A 19,031-nucleotide genomic window follows, 5' to 3' on the forward strand; every position below is an offset into this window, starting at 1 on the left:
ACAGAGTGAGTTCTACAACAGGCTCCAAAACTACAGAGCAACCCTGTCTTGAAAAACCAAAAAGGAACATGGTAGAAGCAGATTATAAGGGGAAAACTAACCACTAGTCTTACTGAACTAACATGCTGTTGGAACTGGTTACTAAGAACTTAAACCTGTTCAGCATTTTCATGAAAAGCTACTCTTTCTGAGAAATAAAACTACTGTAGTGAACAAGGCGACTGAAATCCCAGTACAAGTTTAAAAATGAAACTTCCCTTCTACCCTTTCCTTTTCTTTGTTGTTTCAAGACGTGGTCTCACTCTGTAGTCCTAGCTGGGCTGGAACTCCATACATAGATTAGGCCAGCCTTCAACTTGTGGTAGTCCTCCTGCCTCTGCTTCCCAAGTGCTGGAGTTACAGGCGTGCACCACTACACCTGTCAGCGTCAAGTTCACCAACAGTCACTTGGATCAGTAGTGAGACTCAACACGTCTGTAACAACTGTGACTTCCCACTTGGCTTTGTATAGGGCATGGATATAAGTCGTTACTAAAGATGACTAAATGGGATGGGGGTGGCAAGATGGCTAAAACGGGTAAAGGTGCTTGCTGCCAAGCCTGGTGACTAGTGGGGGGGACTAAGTATTTCAAGTTGTCCTCAGACCTCCGCTCAGGTGTGGTAGCACATGTGCACTTGTGTGTACGCGCGCGCACGCACGCACACACACACTAAATATACACAGATGAATAAATGACCATGTGAACGAGAGCAGAACGCGTGAGAAAACAGGCTTTAGAAGTGTATGTTCTGTAACAGCTTCAGTCGACCGATCACACCCTTTATTTCAGCCTGTGCTCTACGGTAAGTTTGTACTGGAAACCACAAACCAAATTTCAGAGAGAAACCCTTGGCCTTCAAGAGGGCAGCCTGAGATTGATGGTGGTGTAGCATACACCATAGAAGAAGATCTTTTTAATGCAATTTATTTGAAATGCTTCCAGAAAAGTTTAAGGCCATTATACAAAAAGTATTCATTTTTGCCAAAACATTTCCACTCTCTTCTCATAAGCTGACCCTGATAGAGACCTTTTCTCAACTTACTGGCCCGAGTGGCCAGCGGCTCTATAGAGAACAGCTCAGGTTTTTCTCCACCATCCAGGGTCCCTGTCTCAGCTTTCTCTTTGTCTGCAGCAGGTTCATTTGCTAAATCAGCAACTGGAGAAACAAAGTGGTTTTAAATAAACTTGCAATAAAAAAAAATTCACCACGGTTAAAAATCTATAAATACAGAAATATGCTTTACAAAGTAGAACTGATCATAACATTTGTTTTGAAAAATAATAATGCAATCTACCTTGTTTTTCTTTTGGTAACTCTCGTCACACAGCTTCTTTCCATGCACATGGCACAAGTATATGATAAAGGGTTAATTTTGTATTTTGCTGCTTTTCTGTAAACTTGATAGATGTAGAAATTAACAAAAAGAAACTTTTTGGCAATAATTTAGAATCACTGCTACTAGTGCTGGTGTGGGTATAATTTTGTACAAGTCCCCTAAGTATTTACACTTGCAGGGAGCTGTTTCATGTATTTTGTGAACTTTTTTTCTCCCCCCAAGGTCTCTTTACCATCCTTGCTCTGTAAATCAAGGCTGGAACACAGCATTTTCCAGTTTGGCTAGCTAACTGATCCTAGTTAATCAGAGCTAATGAAATTGGTCTCAGGAGGAATTCATCACCATTCTGATTACAGCTCAAGAACCAGAGACGCAAACTCGGGGCCCAGAAGCAGAGCAGGAAATGCCAAGCCCCGCTAGACGAACGACAGCTTCAGTGGCCCCCGCAGGAGGCTTCGGTGACGGGGACACATTCCTCACTCCCAAGTCCTTCCCTCAAGTTTGTAAACAGTCACCATCTCCGTGTCACACCGCGACCGCTCTAAAACAGGAGTGGCCGGGGCACATGGAACATAGAGCAGACAGGGTCTCCAAATCCCGGCAGATCTTCCCTGGCCCCGGGACCCTCTCCTGGTGGTGTAGGCTAGAACTGCTCTTCGGGGCAAGCCACCCCCATTTCAGTTGAAGATTCAGAACTGGCAGGTACTTTTAGCTTTTTGGTTTTGTTTCCACTACGGAACTCAGTTTGACCTAGAACTTGGTGTAGAGCCAAGGCTGGGCTTGAACTCCAGATCTTCCTGCCTCTGCTCTCAAGTGCTGGGATCGTAGGCCTGTGCCACCAGGCCTGTCCAGCAGCTGCTTTCGCCTTGCCTCTTTCTCTTTCACGTCTTCATAGATTATTCCGTTCAACTCGCACTGGGTGAAACCACAGGGTTCAACACAAAGCTTCCTCCTTTGCAAAACCAAACCTCAGAAACCCCCAGAGATGTTTTCATGTTTTCTGGCTGGACGACACGGAACCCGAGATCACTACAAGGGTTGGATTTTCCTGGCTCCACTACCTGGCAAAGCTCTCTCTATTCTGGGTCTTCGGCTACTGTGTTGAAGAGCTACAGGGACACTAGAGAAGCATGGTACAAACGACCTGTCACTGCAGTCCATGCAAACAGTAGTTTAGAGGTCCTTTCTGTTTTGGAAAAACCCAGTAGGACGACTCAGAGTAACTCGTTCAATCTCTCTCCACTCATCCAGATGCATGAGATGGAGCAGCATGGGAAGGGCGGCCGCCGATTCCGGCTGACGCAGAGTGGGGGCCAGTTACAGTACTAGGGACAAGTACAGACACAAGGGACACATGTGCATGGGCACAGAAGTAGTACAACGTGCCTCTCCGAACTGTACATGTGTGGAATGCGAATACTGTACAGGTAAGACATGGGCACAGCCCTCCCTCCGTCAGACGCTTTCCTCTGCCCTGCTGTTTGCACAGGAGGCCGCTGTCTGTTCCATCCGCTCACACTCAAGGCTGACCTCGCTGGTGTCCATACTGCAGTCCGACTCACTGTCCGATTGGTCCATCTGCTCAAGTTTTGTCTCTCCGTGTGGTTCCCCGATCTCAGAGCCAGGACCCACGAACCGTCCCTCAGAGTCAAGCAGCCCGGCCTGCCCGGCAGCAGACAGAACCGTCTCTTTGGCTTGGCGGATGCAGTTGAGCCACTGCTGTTTGTTGAAGGTGTCATTGGCTTGTAGTGAGTGGGTCTGACTTTGGGATCCGTGTTTGAAACTGACTCGGAAGAAGTTCTTAACTAGAAATGAAGAACACATGAAAAGAGAGTCAATGGGTAGGTATTTGCGAAGGCTAACAATACCACACATGGTGGCACCAAGCCCCGGGGCCCATGCCAGGCGCTGCTGATTACAAAATGTCTCCCGCTAATGCAACTCAGTCAGTTGTACCCTGATGCCACTCCCATTGACTAGAGTGACACAGGCCTAGCTCAGTTTTCCTGAAGGGATTGGCTACTACACCTGCCTATTAGAAGCCCTTGGAGAGGATACGGGAGGTGTTGGAGAGAGGAAACTGAAGGGGAGAAGTGATGCAATTATATTTTAATTTTAAAAAAGACCCTATCTTAGAAAAACAAAAAGAGAAATAAGCCTGTCAATTTCTATCTAATCCATTATTATTATTATTATTATTATTATTATTATTATTATTATTATTATTAATTTTATTATTATTTGGAAACAGGGCCCACTATGTAGTTATGGCTGGCCTTGAATTCACTATGTAGACCAATCTAGCCTCAAACTCACAGAGATCCACCTGCTTCTGCCTTCTAAGTGCTAGGATGAAGATCCTAGGCATGCACCACTATCCCGGATTGGTTTTTAGCTTTCTAGTCAGCACTAGGAATATTTGACTATCATATACTGTACACTCCATAGGAACAGAAACGGTAATGTCTTAGTTTATCATTAGTACCTAAAACAGTGCTCACTATACAACGATGCTGACAGCGACTGCTGTCATGGCTTCTCGTGGTCATTTCCTTTAGTTAAGTCTCGTGTTAGAGGTGCCCATTACGTAGCGCTGCAGGTGAACACATACCCCCCAGCTCGTCATTCATTTGGCTTTTGTTTTCTTCCGAGGTAGGCTTTCACTGTGTAGCCCAGGTTGGCCTCCAACCCACAGTCCCGTGCTGGGCCATGGCAGCTGGGCTCTAGTTGATTCTTCTTAAGCCTCTTCAGCAACTACACCAGAACAACTACACAACTTTACACTGTGCAACTAGTACCCACGCAGAGACTGTACGGCATTAAGCGCACTTTCCTGTAGCCGCGGGAGACAGAGCCCGGCAGCAAAAGGTGTGCCGGCTGCAGCTGCACACGGACGGGCTCGTGTACTGTATGCTACTTGACGCTCAAAGCAATCACAAAAGGGAAGCAGACAAATGGGAAACTGAGGCTCACAGAGGCTGAACTTGATTGCACATCAAGAGTCAGCACTGGGACACAGTTTGGCTTCAAGACTGGGGCTGCTCTCTCTTCCCCAGCCAGCCACTCCTTCCATCGTCCTATGATCAAACGGTGGTTCACTATGTCACCGCAGTCTGCCACCCACACATACTTCTCTCGTTGTTGCTGAAGGCTCCACGCAGGGAGCCGCCCAGCCGCACTTCTCCGTCCTGCAGGTCTTCCAGCATGAGGTCCTTCACAGGGATGGGCTGCCGGTACAACTGGTAGCAGAGTTGCTCGTTGTGAGTGACAGCTCGAGTGATCACAAGCACTTCTTGGAAGAGGAAAACATGTAGTTTCTAGAAGAAAAGAGCCCACATGATTGTCCTGAGCAACAATAGAGTAGGTGATGGATTTGTGGGCCTCTGGAGCAGGAGGTCTCTGGGTACCAGGTTCATAATGGATTATGAGTTCATGCTCAAATCTGTTTCTAGGAAAATAGAAGTGGGCAGATTTCATTTCCAGATACATATATCCACTACCTTAATACAGGTTCCTCTTTCAGGACCCACTGGAGCAAGCCTCTCTACAGATAACTGTAACCAGAACCCTCCTTATATTACAGTTCACAGCCTGTTCATACACATATAGCCTCCAGCTCCACTAAGAGAAAAATAAAGGAATAGAATGAATAGGATAGTGAATAGGAATTAATGCTTTCCTGGCTTCAAAACAATTCTAAGAGATCAAGTTAATAATAGTCTACAAAGGATGAGACTGTATATCAAATCCTAATAATAACCCTGGCTTCCGAAACACATAAAAACATGCGTTTCTTCAACCACTGGACCGATCATCAACTTTAACCAGCAACTCTGGCTGGGACCCTGCCTATCAGAGAGGGACCTGGGCACACTGCTGGAGTCAGAGAAAGATGACCGGCACTTTCTTCTCAGTCATGGAAGTCATCGGCACCTGGGTTGGACAGCTTGTGCTTACAGGGTGGATGGCTGATACATGCTATGGGCAAAAAGAAAATCTCAAAAGACGAAGGCATGTCTCAAACCACATCATGCAAGCAAGCTGCCTGTGTGGAGCTGGGGCAGAAAGATCTTAGAAATCGAAGGCATGCCTCAGAATCACACAATGAGAGCAAGCTTCCTGTGTGGCACTGGTGCATGTCCGTGGTGGTCAACTCTGAGTACCAGACCGTCTCACAGTTTGGGAATGTTCAGGAGTTAATGATGCAGCACTGATGTTAGACTCTGGCTTTCTGGTGGAAACGTGGGGATGCCAATCCAGGACTCTTAAAAGAGGCCACCAGCAGGAGAAGGGTAGAAACTCAAGGTTAGGATCTTGATTTGAGTAAGGGAAGCACACTCTACATTATCAGTGATTTACTATCTGAGAGAAAAGCAATCCGTAGGTCTCCACCGCACACATTCCACATACTGCAGAGGTAAAGAACTTTACCAGACCCTGGGTGGTGGGGATGTCTGTCTTAAAAGATGAACTGGGCACACAGCTATAATTCTACCAGTTGGGAAGTGGAGGTGAGGTACTGCAAATTCAAGGTTAGCCTGGGCTACAAGTTGAGTTTTAGTTTAACCTGGGCCACCTGGGGTTGAAGACTCCGTTTCAAAACAGACAAAATGAACAATAATATTTTTAAAAATGCTCAAAGATCATAAAATAGCAAAGCACAAAATCAACAAGTTAAAGGCCCCTCCATGTCCTCTCCCCAGGTTCCCCCCAAGAGGTAGTGGTGGTAGAAATGTGTTAAAAATATCCTTTAAGGGGGAGGGGAGATAGAGGGGTGGGCTGTTGCATTAGGAACTTTTGTTTCTATTCCAGTCCAGGAAGTTTGAACCGGGATAGTGTGGGCAATGTTTTGAAAATACCCGTCACTTCGAGTCTCTATAGAGAATCAGCTCCTCTTGTTTCCACTCTTGTACCATTTTTTCCTGACACAGGACTTTGCTCATAATACTGTTCACACCTCTGGCAAGAGCCAAACCCAACAAACCTCCCACTCCGACTGCTGTGTTTATTCTCAGAGCTCCCCTGCCGGTAGAGAGCCTCTTTCTGCCATAGGTCCATCCAATCAGAGGCCTCGGGCCCTACTGCTGTATGAGAGGAGAACAGGGCCACCTCCTGAGGAGCAATGCTTCTTCCTGTTTCTCAAGACTTCCTAGAAAGAACTTTCAAGGAACTGAGTGTTCCATCATACATGATGGAGTCCTCCACTGCTTCCCGGAAATCACTTTCTGGCAGTCAGTAACTCTCTCACACACATCAGGTCCATGTACAGTAGCTTTAGTGGGTCTCGGTGGTACCATTACAAATGGTACGGCTGAATCCACAGGAGTCCTGATAAAAAGCTATGTAACATACTCTCTGATAGTGAGGGGTAATTCCAGACTTGCTCACATAAGCTGAAAGGGTGTCTGTTAAATTATTAAGTTTAATCAACTTCTTCTAAGTTAAATACTTTGTGTGTTTGTGTGTGTGTGTGTGTGTGTGTGTGTGTGTGTGTGCGCGCGCGCGCGCGCGCGCGCGCAGATCAGGCTGTTCTCACACTCTCTCTGCAGCCCTGACGGACCTTGAACTTTAAAATGTTCCTGCTTCAGCTTCCCGAGTGGCTGGGATTATGGATCTGTGCCATTCGGTCTGGTTCACTATTTTCTGAGGTCCAAGTAGGACATACAGCATATACCCCAGCTGCTAGGGGGGCTGAGGCAGGAGAATGGCTTGACTCATCCTAGTCTGAAACTAGTCGGGGCAACTAATTGAGACTGTTTCAAAATCTAAAAAGAGCAAAGAGAAGATGAGGAATGTAGTCAGTGGTAGGGTGCTTGCCTTGTGGCAGTAACTAGGTTAAATCCCCAGCATCACCAAAAAATTAGAAAAGCCAGGGTGGGGGTGGGGGTGGGGATGGGGGTGGGATAGGGGAAGTACCAGGGTAAGGCGAGGAACTACTTACCACACCCCGGTTATTTTTCAGTTCGCCATGACAGCACAGGACCCTTGAGCTGTCAATCAGGGAATCTTTCTGGCCTTCTTCCAAGTAAAGGAGCCGCTCTTTATAATATCGGCATTCCGACTCCCCAGTCTTGGTGTTGATTTCTGCCACAATGCCCTGAATGATGTTTATCTATGGAAACAAAGAAGAATTGTAAACATGGGGGAAGGAAGCCAACCACCCACAACCACAGGCTCAGAGCCAGCCTCGAGGTACCCAGACACTTCTGCATCTAATGTTGAGAGCTAAGATCTATGTGGCCACTGTGGAAAGGGGGAAAAATAAAGTTGTTTTTTTGTTTTGTTTTGTTTTGTTTTTGTTTTTGGCAGAGTCTCACACTAAGAAGCTCTGGCTGGCCTGGAACTCACCATGTAGTTCAGGCTGGCCTCACTCACAGAGATCCATCTGCTCACTGTGCACCAGAGTATCCAGCTAAGTTTGATATACTCTTATCAGATTTTTTAATATAATTTATGCATATATATATATATATATATATTTCTATCCTATACTTACTATGCTGGCTAGTGTTATGTCAGCTTGACACAATCTAGATTCATATGGGAAGAGGGAACCTCAATGGAGAAATGCCCTTGCCAGATGGGCCTGTGGGCAAGCCTATGGGACATTTTCTCGATTAATGATGGATGTGAGAGGGCCAAGCCCACTGTGGGTGGTGCCACCCCTGGGCAGGTGGTCCGGGGCTGTGTAAGAAAGCAGGCTAAGCAAGCCAGTAAGTAGCACCCCTCCATGGCCTCTACTCCAGTCCTTGCCTCCAGGTTCTTGCCCTGGCTGCCCTCAGTTATGGACTTAGAAGCTGGAAGGTGAAACAAACCCTTTTCTCCCCAAGTTGGTTTGGGTCATGGTGTTTTATCACAGCAACAGAAACCCAAAGACGTAAACAAATCTAAAAGTGATGCATAATGTTATCTGAGTGGAAAAGACAACAAACTAGTCTTGGAATTTACTTTTACTGTATATCTATAATCCTAACACCTGGGACGCTGAGGCAGGAGGACCATGAGGAGGAGGTTTGAGACCAGCCTGGGTTGCAAGGCAAGTTCCTAGGCCAGTCCATAATGAGGCCCTGTTTTGAGAAACCAATACCAAGCAAACACTCCCCACCAAATGCAAACCAAACCGAACCAAACCAAACGGAACGGAACTGAATGGATCCAAACCAAATGGGAGGCACTCGACAACAGCTGCTTAATGTTTAACTCCTTAACCTTTCTATGTTTTCCGCAGACGGCGGAATCCGTACATCCCTTTGGAAAAGATCTCAGCAGTAACAGCCATGGCTTCTTACTGGTGAGCCTCTTACTAGTTGCACCCGGACAGGGGAGTGAATCAACACTTGAGCCAATTTTCAGAGATTCCTGTAAGTGCCCAGGACACCCAGAAAGTCCTCATCACAGATATAATGGGTTCACTTCCTAATTTAACTCAGGAACTCAACAGCCAGCGCGTCACGTGAAGAGTTACCAACCCAAATACTACAGTGGCTCCTGGGGCAGTTCTGACTACTTTCACACACAGCTTCTCTCTCTGGTTTGTGGAAAAAATACCCACAGGCAAAGCAACGCAAACAACCAGCGTCATTCCACACTCTGAATCTGCGTTAACCCACAAAACAGAGGGCTTTGTACTTGTGTCTACCCAGGACCGCCAGGCTCTGGTTTTTTGTTTTGTTTTGTTTTACACCCGGTCTTTTTTTGTTTTTGTTTTTGACTTTTTTTTTTTTTTTTAAGGTTTATTTATTTATTATGTATACAGCATGTATGTCTGCAGGCCAGAAGAGGGCACCAGATCTCATTACAGATGGTTGTGAGCCACCATGTGGTTGCTGGGAATTGAACGCAGGACCTCTGGAAGAGCAGTCAGTGCTCTTAACCGCTGAGCCATCTCTCCAGCCCTACACCGGGTCTTGAGAGAGATTTACTCTGCATGACTGCAGAGAGTTCTAGCTACCTAAAGTAGACTGCCAGTAACGAACAGTCACAGCGGTTGTACGTTTAAATTAAATGTGGTGTTGCATGTCTTGTAAGGGTTCAAACTGAAGGCAGGAAAAGACTGAGAACTACAACTGTCAGGAGCCAACAGAGCCTGGAATTCACCCTGTCCATCTAGTCACTTGTGTGACAAAGCCACCCACTCAATCAGCTCCTGACATGAACCCAGGACAGCGGTGCTGCTCACTGAAGCTGCATCAAAAGCAAGGCTGTTTTATGGGGGGATGCTGGCAGGATCATTCTCTGGCTGCCATCATCTTTAGGGTTTTTTTTTTTTCTTTTTCTTCTTTTTTCAAGACAGGATTTCTCGTGTTAATGGTCCGGCTGTCCTGGAACTCTCTTTGCAGACCAGGCTGGCCTCAAACTCACAGAAATCCGCCAGCCTCTGCCTCCCGAGTGCTGGGATTAAAGGGGTGCGCTCCCATTGCCCAGCACAATCCTTAGATCTTAAATCATTAAATATCTGGATAGTCAAAGGTCTATTTGAAGGAATTCTCTTTGGCAGAGTATATCTCTAATCCCACCCAGTACTTGGGAGGCAAAGGCAGGAGGAGAGTCAGAAGTTCAAAGCCAGACTCTGCCACATGAGACCTTGTCTCAATTAATCAATAAAATAAAATAAGGAAGCTAGGCAGTGGTGGCACACACCTTTAATCCCAGCACTCGGGACGCAGAGGCAGGCGGATCTCTGTGAGTTTGAGGCCAGCCTGCTCTACAGAGTAAGTTCCAGGACAGCCAGGGCTGTAACACAGAGAAACCCTGTCTTGAAAAACCAAAAATAAAATAATTTAAAAAATGAATAAAATAAGGAAGTTCTACCACCTTCTCAAAACACCATTAAGAAATCCTAGTAATGATGAAGTAGTTTATACCTGTACTGAGAGCCAGCCCTATCTTTAGATCTAGTCACAGGGGTGAACGGAATCAACTCCCTTGGTGTAGAAGAGATTTACTCAATAGTCTGTTTTTTCCTTTGCATGGATAGGGAATTTATTCAGGAATGTGTGGCCATGCTAAGTGTGTGTTTATCAGACACATCCATAATGTACCCAACAGTACAGGGATAAAGAAATTCAATCTGGGGTCTGCTACATGGGTTGTGAAAAGGAGAGGGGAAAATACATACTCAACTGAGTAAATGGACATGTAGAAGCTTAGCAGACATTTCCAAATGTGAGCTTACCATGCTTCATGCCCAGACCTGCCCTGATCATCAGGTGCAGGCTCAACTTTTGAAGGCTTTACACTTCATACACAAGGAAATGAGTAACTAGTCTATCCCCTTGTGTTGTACACCATCATTCTCAGCTATTTGTTTTTAACTCAAACCAGCTCACTTAAAAAAGAGGGCAGTATGCTTCAAATGCTGTGTTTTAAAAAGAAGAAATCTTTACAGTAAAACTGAACACAGGCTCACATGATTCACACAAGTAGTTATCGAAAGTGGCTGGGGCTCCCTGCTGTTTGTTTCCCTGCAGACAACTAGCCTATGCTCTTCCCAGCAATAAAGACAGACATGACAAAGTGACAGGGACCTCATCCCCAGTGCCTGTGATCCCTCTCTGTGCTGGGAACGGGGCCCTGCCAGACACTGCATGCCTCATGAATCAGGAGTCTGTCTTCTCTCTTCCTCATCCCTATGCGGAGGCTCCTGCAACAGTGAGGTCTCACCACAAAGCTTGTCCGTAACAAGACAGCTCTCTGCAGTTCCCAAGGCAAGAGAGGCTCAAAGACAGGACTAACTCTCCACTTCATTGAGCAGGACTGGAAAGCAGCAGATACAGGATTGGGAGCTACCTCACGGGTTATGAGTGTTAAGTGAGACATAACAGTCTGGAAGGCAATTATATAAAGTCCATTTACTGAGTATTTGTGACTATACTATTGTTACTACTGATAATAATTCAACTCTTCTCCGGGAGATGGTTGGCTTATTCAGGAGGTTCAGGCTTCTGATTTCCAAATTACCTCCATAAATGTTCCTGGTACTGTGCCCGTTCAGAAATGAGTCTTCTGAGTTGGTCTTTCAGGTCCTCATCAGTCTAGGACCACCTTTTCTTTTCTTTTGAAAAAAAATTGTGTGTGTGTGTGTGTGTGTGTGTGTGTGTGTGTGTGTGTGTGTGTGTGTATGTGTGCGTGCGCACATGTGTGCCATGTTACCCAAGTGGAGGTTAGACAACATTCAGGAGCTGGGTCTCTTCTTCCAAAGCATGTTCTGGGGATCTATTTTATGTCACCAGGCTCATATGGCCATCTTATTAGCCCTCTTTTTGATGTTGTTTTTTTGCTGTTTTGTTCTGAGGCAGGGTTCAGGTCTGCTTCAGACTGGGGTTCAAATCAGCTCAAGAGTTTTCCACATCATGTAATTAACTAGAGTTTTCAAAATCGTTAGGATTCAGGGTTTGAACCCAGCGTTATCACTTATACGCTATTCCTGAACACATGACTGTTGAGCAGAAAGCCAAGACGGTCTAGATGCAGGGAATGGGGAGGCAGGGGAAAGGAAGTCCAGGTTCAAAGTTGTGAAAAACCAGATCGGGGATGGTGGTGGCAAGTCTTGTACAGTGATGCATCCCTGTAACCCCACGAAGAGCTGGGTTACAGAATGCCCTCAAACTTGGGATCCTCCTGCTCCTCTAGCACAGAAAGTACAGACACTCATCCTGCCCATGCTCAATAAACATTGCTGAACGAGGGTGCAGTGGTAACTAGGAGGTTGATCAGGCACCCTACTGCATTGGGTACAGACGGGGGCTAGCTTTTTTGGTTTTTGTTTGTTTGTTTGTTTGGGTTTTTTTTTTGGGGGGGGGTTGGTTTTTCGAGACAGGGTTTCTCTGTGTAGCTTTGCGCCTTTCCTGGAACTCACTCTGTAGCCCAGGCTGGCCTCGAACTCACAGAGATCCGTCTGGCTCTGCCTCCCGAGTGCTGGGATTAAAGGCATGTGCCACCACCGCCCGGTCCGGGAGCTAGATCTTAAACAGACGTCTTTTCACAAATACGCTTTGGGCTAGCCAGAAGCCAATTCCCATGTTCTTACTAAATAAAACTTGTTCATTTAAAATCCCCACAAAGATCTTAGTTCTCACATTCTGTAATTCTACCACTAGATTGGAGTGGTATAAAAGCCATCAAGAACAGTGTAAAACCTGAGCTGGGTGTGGTAGCACATACTTATAATCCTAGCATTTGGGAGGCTAAGACTGGCCACAAGTTTGAAGCGAGCCTAGGCCTGTGTTAAACAAACACACATGCACACATATACACAATCGATAACAGAAGTTTTAGAACCAAATGGATCTTAAGCTACTTTCTGTAAACATGTTGTTTTATGGGTAAGGAACTGGAAACAAGTAAGGAAAAGTAACTCCCCCCCCACCACACACACACACACACATACAAAGTCCGGGCCTGGAACCCAAGATTGCTGGGCCCCATGCATACAGTACCTACTGACCCAACCCTAGCCATTATGGAGAGTGACACAGGAAGAGAAAAAGAAACAGGCAAACTCACAGCTTCTTCCAAGTGCTGTTGATCTGGATTATCATTTGGCGTGTGCCTCAGGATTTCTCGAAGGAGCAGAGGGTACTTCACTAGACGGCTCCTGGGAATATCAAGGAAATTCCAGAGATCTAGTTTTCGGCTGAAGGGGGACTCTAAGCAGCGCTGAAGGAAATCCTGGACTCTGTGGTCTTGCTTTTTGTGGTCCAGGAGGGCTTTGGCAGCAACCTGATTGCTGCAGTAGCTGTCATAGGAGCTGAGACATGGCAGCTGAGAAGGAGACATAAAGGGAAGGTTGGGGTGTCAGCGTCACTGCTATGAAGGTCCATGCTGGCATCACTTGGGAATGGTCAAACACCACATCAGTCTCCAGACCCGGCCCACGTTCCTTTATCTGTAAGGGTGGTAGAAACTAACCAGCGCCATCTTCAGAACGATAGACAAGACACAACAACATCACTTTCTTAGTTGTACAATCACTCTTTAAAGATCCCTATCAAAACTCAGTAGCTTTGTTTAGAGACTCAAGATAGAAAAAAAAACAATCGGTATTGCAGATGCATATAGAACAGGGTTTCTTTGTTTGTGGTATGTGTGTGTTAGTGCATGGGACTGAACCCAAGGCCTCATGCATGGCTGATGTTCTATCACTGAGCTACACCCCAGTCTCAGAATCTTCCTAACCCTTTCCAAGCCACTCAGTAAGACAGAAACAACCAATTTATTTCATTGTATGTATATTTTTTGGTGTTCATATGTGTTTGGAGGACAAGAGACAACCTTGGCTATCATTCCTCAGGTGCCAAGAACATTGTTTTTAAATTGTGTGTGTGATACATATGTCTGTGTAGATGGCGTGCATATGTGGTGGGGAGCGGGGAGGGTGCCAGAGGACAGCCCTAGGTATTGGTCTTCATCTTAGACAGGTCTCTTCATCGATGGTTGCTGTTCTGAGAACTCCAGGCTTGCTGGTATGCAAACTTCTGGGGATTCTCCTAAATTCTACCTCCCATCTCACTGTAGAAGCACTGGGATCACAGACGTGATCGTGCCTGGCTTTCCACAGATTCTGGGAATTCAAACACAGATCCTCACCTGGATCTGCAAACACTGTGCCTACTGAGCCATCTCCTCGGAGCCCCTTTCATTTTCTTCTTCTTTTTTTGAGACAGGGTTTCTTTGTGTAGCCCTGACTGTCCTGGAACTCGCTCTGTAGATCAGGCTGGCCTCGAACTCACAGAGATCCTGGCTCTGCCTCCCAAACGCTGGGATTAAAGGCGTGCGCCACCACCACCTGGCCTGCTTTCTTAATTTTTAAAAATTGATTTATTTTTAAGAATTTTTTATTTTTGTGTATGTGTGCGCGTTTGCTTGTCTCTATGTGTATCACATGTGTGCTGGTACACCAGAAGATGATGTCAGATCCCCAGGAAATGGAGTGGTTACATGCAGTTGTGAGCCACCCTATGGGAGTTCTGGAAACTGAACTGTGGTCCACTAGAAGATGAGCAAGTGTGTTTAATTACCAGCCACATCTCCAGCCTAGCTCCTTTAATTTTTTGAATCAGGATCTATTTTAGGATTACTTAAAGAGACTTATCTAGAAGACTCAGTGCCATACACAGAGAGCAAGGTTCAAACTCACAAGCTAGGCTTTTGTGTTGCTCAGTACAGGCATTTCAACATTTGTTTAAGATTACATGATAACAAGGTGGCCCAATTATTAGGGACCAATAGTACGATTAGGGAAAAAATAAGTTGTAGGAATTATTTATTAAAATCTTCTAAATGAGCTCTGGCAGGCCAGGAAGGGTTTCTGGCACCATCTTCCGGATCACATCACACTATCATGCAAGAATAGTTTCAGCTTAAAGACTGGAACGTGTTAAGTCCACTGCCTTCATTCCGTGGCATGCCCATCAGTCACACTGTGTGAATAACCACATCAGAGACTCCAGCGAAGAGCTTCTCGTGCCGCTCTGCTACCCTCCCCCAACAGTGCCTTAGGCTGACATGCCAGGGCACAGCCATCCTCGGCGGTAACATGCAGCCAGTGGCCCAGCTGCATGGCTCTCTTCTGGAAACCAATGAAGAGACTGTGTTCACCAAGATATCCCCTCTGTAGCGTTCAATGTAGGACAGTGACAAAGGCCTCTTTTGTTTCTGCACGCTCAGGATTTTGCATCGTACCCACTAAACAACAAAGTCATCAGTATTCTGGATGAACAAACAAATTAAAGGTTAGTGGATTGTGAGACTAGAGAATGAATAGTCGATGGTTTGGGAGCAATGCTCACAAAGAAAATGGCAGAGTCAAAAACAAATAAACACCCAAACCAAACCAAAACTCTGGGTGTGGTGGCTCACACCTATGATCTTAAGAATTTGAGGCAGGAACTGATAAAAGTTCAAGAGTGATCTGAGCAAGCTCAAGACCAGCCCGGACTACACAGAGTGATCCTGTCTCAAAAGTCAAACAAAATAGTGGTCAGAAATGGCACCTACTGCTAAGCCTGAGGGCCTGAGCTTGATCTCCAGGACCTAGAAGGAACCAGCTCTCAGGAGTTAACCTCTGATTTCCACACACAAGAGAATGGGCTCCTACAAGGTGTCCTCTGGGCACACAGGCCCCCACACAGACACAGACACATAAATAAATACACGGAAAAGCAGCAACAGCAAAACCCCAAAGGAACAGATCAACAAAAACATGAGAGGTAGCAGCTGAAGTTTTTAAATGTCCTTTTTCGCTTCTTAGTGAAATTATTTCCTCATCAGAGTAGAAAAAGTTGCTAGAAATGTAGTATTTAAGATTCATTCCTGAGTTTAATGCTTCTTGGAAACGTCTTCCTTCCTTCACTTTAACATACACACACATACAAAAACAAAAACAAAACAAAACAAAAAACCCCAACCTTTTGTGTTAAAAAACAGCTGCAGACATTCTCTGCTCAACCATATATTTTGAAGTACTGATAACTGGTATTACCCCCCACCCCCCAGATGGGATGCTTGCGATTTAGATTTTCAGAATGAGTCCAAAAGCACCTCAGACTCTCTTAACTTCATTTCCACTCCCTTGCCTTTTCAAAGACCTGGAAATGACCCATGTTTGCATTAAGTAGAAGCCAATCAGCAGTAACAATCAGATATGAACTACCAAGGAACTCTGGCCACACTGTCCAATGGGCCATTACTTTCTCTGATCCTGCCACCTGCTACCATGGCAACAGTTAAGCTCTGTTCTTTTGTTCACACCTGACAGGGTGCTCATTTCCTGCGCATGACTCAAACTGCATACAATCTGATTTGCAAATATGTTTGCACGCTCTTTAAAAATGAGGTAGCGGCTTGGTGGTTAAAAAACAAAAACAAAAAAAAACCAAAACCCCTCAAAAAACAAAAAAATCAGAATCTGGAAATGCAGCATCAGGTTCAAAAACAAACTCAGACAACTGTTTGTGACTCTACCTCAGTTTCTCCGCTCACAAAATCTGTGTAAGAAAGGTCTTTCCCCCACTTAACGAGACCAGGCACAGAGAACAGGCAGCACAGAGCTTCCTCTCTGTGAAGAAGCGGTAAGTAAGCTCTCCCTACTGTGACTATCTTCTGTTGTCGTGTTTGATTGTTTTGTTGTTGTTGTGCTGCTATTGTTTAAGGTTCAGTCTCACTGGAGCTCAGGCTGACCTGGAACTCAGAGAGAACAGGTGTGCCGGCCGGAAGATGCCCCTTGGCTGCTTATCTCCCCGACATCTGGCCCTTCCACCCTCTTTTCTTCTTATCTGGTGTTCCCTCCCCTAGCCTCGAGTGGGTGAAACAGATAATACTTGGGGTCTCTAGAAACAGACTGTCCTACAGCCCAGCCTGATCTTGAACTCACCATAAAAACAGATGACTTTAAACTCTTGATCACTTCCCAAGCTCCCCCTTATCAATTCTTTTTAAAAATATTTACTATTTTAATTATGCATGTGTGCGTGTGCAGGGTGGGATATGTGCACATGATTGCTGGTGCCCCTGGAGGCCAGAACCATCTCAGCAGCTCCGTCGCCCCCTAAATTCTTGATCGTCTGTTTAAAGAGACACTAAGACATCTAACACTTAGGGGGAGGAGTTGATCAGGACAGGTTTTAGACTACAGCTGAGCAAGTAGCTCTCTGCAGCTCTGGCTGTCTGTACAAGATCTGCCTAAGACTGGGCCGGCCCCTCAGCACTTCTTCACGGATGGGGGAGGGTCCATGAGGCTCCGCTCCTTCCTGAGGGCCTATTGGCAGTTCATGGTTGCTGGGGGAGGGGGGGTTACGTTCTTCAGTGGTATAGCCATTGGTAAATTGCCCAGGCTCTTGTAAATAACCTCTCACTCAGGCTTATGCAAGCATCTATGATTAAATCCAACAGGTCATACGAAAAGAAGACACAAAGATGGGAGGGGACTTGTTGGAAAGCAGAAGGGTTCCAGTGGGAGAAGGGGGTGGATAAGAGTGGGGGACATGGGGGTTAAAAACCACTAAAATTCATTATATGTATGGAACTGTCAAAGAATAAAAAATGGAAAAATTTAAAAGGCCCACATGTATATGTATACATATGTGCATATGTATACATATGTATAAGTATATATGGGAAGCACTTTTTTTTTTTTCCAGAGCTGAGGACCGAACCCAGGGCCTTGTGCTTGCTAGGCAAACGCTCTACCACTGAGCTAAATCCCCAACCCCGCACTTTTTTCTTTTTTTTAACATATAATGTTTTAGAAACTCCCCCTAACATAAAAAATGTCAGAATAAACCTGGATTGTTACTTCCATGTACCCTTTCTCTCCCTTTGGAATTAAAAATTAACTAGGACCTAAATTAAACAGGAGTACTTTCTGCCTTGGAGAGCTTATAAATTATTTTATTACTGAGACCAGTCACTTGGGACATTGTTTCTTTGTGACAGGGAAGGCTGGCTCAAACAGGATGACCCACCAGGAAGGGGGCTCCCACCCTCTGTAACTAGGGCAGCTCCCCAAAGATGCCCTCTGTTTAAAGCCTTCAAAGCATAAGTTCATGGATTCACTCTAAGGTCAAAGGCCTGGCTGATGCTGTCCTGGGGGGAGGGGGGCAGCTTACTCATTCAAAAGGGTTTTTTTTTTTCCTTTGCAGGAAAATAAATCAATTTTCCATGGATTGAATGGACTCTGACTTTTCTCATTCAGTATCCAGTGAGATATTTATTTTGCTCTGTTAAAAAGAGTAGAACTCAGATTCACCCCTTGGTGTACAGTCCCTACTCATACCGACACACCTGCCGTTAAAAGAGGAAAAACACTTAACCGCTTTTTAAGGACCGTGTCTCAGGAAATCTGGCAACAACGGGCCACTTGTTTCCTTTCAGGCTGCTCTTCAAGCTCTAAGTCCCCACTAGATGCCCGGAGGGTCCAGACAGCAACAGACTGGCGTGGCCACACTTCCTCTGGGCATGTACGGAGCATGACTGTTAAAGCCTTCCCCAGATCAAGCTAACCTCATAACACAAGTAACAAAAGTGTATTTCAGGGGAGAAAAAAAAGGTGGATAAGGCAAAATCCTCAAGCTTGAGTCTGAAACAATGTCATAATCTGCACGCAATGCTTAAAGGAACAGCGTCGTCCTAACTTCGTATGTCTTAAAATGTAGAGCAGGAACTCTGCTAACTCTGAGGTGTTCTTGCTCCCCGATTAGGGAGTCCACAGACTGAGGAAGTTTAAAAAACGCTGATGCAGACCTTCTCATTAAACCACCTCTGACTCTAGTGGACCCACACTCTTTCCACAGGGATGTCTTCGTGGGTTGAAGAAGTTTAAAACAATACCATGACTTACAATACAAAGTCAAAAGTTTGAGAAGAATGGTCTCTCCTGAAATATTGAAGCACATTGTCTAAATTATTCAGCTTAGAACATTACTTGTCTCTCAAATGTTCTTGAGATATTTCAGCCTTGGTACTAAAATTGACTTCTGAACTAGGACCAAGTCCTGGGACCCTCCAAAGGTTCCAGATCGTGGCAGTAACTGAGCGGCATCAGGTCAGACACCAATGTTAAGATTTTTTTTGGTGCATCCATGTGACATCAATGAGAATCTGAAGGTTAGAAACAAATTGACCTGGAAAGAGAGACCACTCCTGACAGCAGGAC

The 19,031-nt window shown here is 45.5% G+C and overlaps 1 protein-coding gene across 3 annotated transcripts in view; it reads right to left on the reverse strand.

The window, feature by feature from the left end:
- Positions 1 to 949: 949 nt before the first annotated feature.
- Arhgef3 (Rho guanine nucleotide exchange factor 3) overlaps positions 950 to 19,031 on the reverse strand; it is a 283,566-nt gene continuing 265,484 nt past the window's right edge. For all 3 annotated transcript variants that reach the window (XM_052733814.1, XM_052733815.1, XM_052733816.1), the window contains 4 exons: positions 12,884 to 13,141; positions 7,320 to 7,490; positions 4,509 to 4,695; positions 950 to 3,183 (listed from right to left, as the gene is read on the reverse strand). In XM_052733814.1, the coding sequence (XP_052589774.1) occupies positions 2,834 to 3,183; positions 4,509 to 4,695; positions 7,320 to 7,490; positions 12,884 to 13,141 (966 nt within the window). In that variant the 3' untranslated portion in view covers positions 950 to 2,833. The remainder of the gene's footprint in view (positions 3,184 to 4,508; positions 4,696 to 7,319; positions 7,491 to 12,883; positions 13,142 to 19,031) is intronic.

Source organism: Peromyscus californicus, unplaced genomic scaffold (assembly GCF_007827085.1).
Source record: "Peromyscus californicus insignis strain IS unplaced genomic scaffold, ASM782708v3 Scaffold_12__1_contigs__length_115047231, whole genome shotgun sequence".
Lineage (NCBI taxonomy): Eukaryota > Metazoa > Chordata > Mammalia > Rodentia > Cricetidae > Peromyscus > Peromyscus californicus.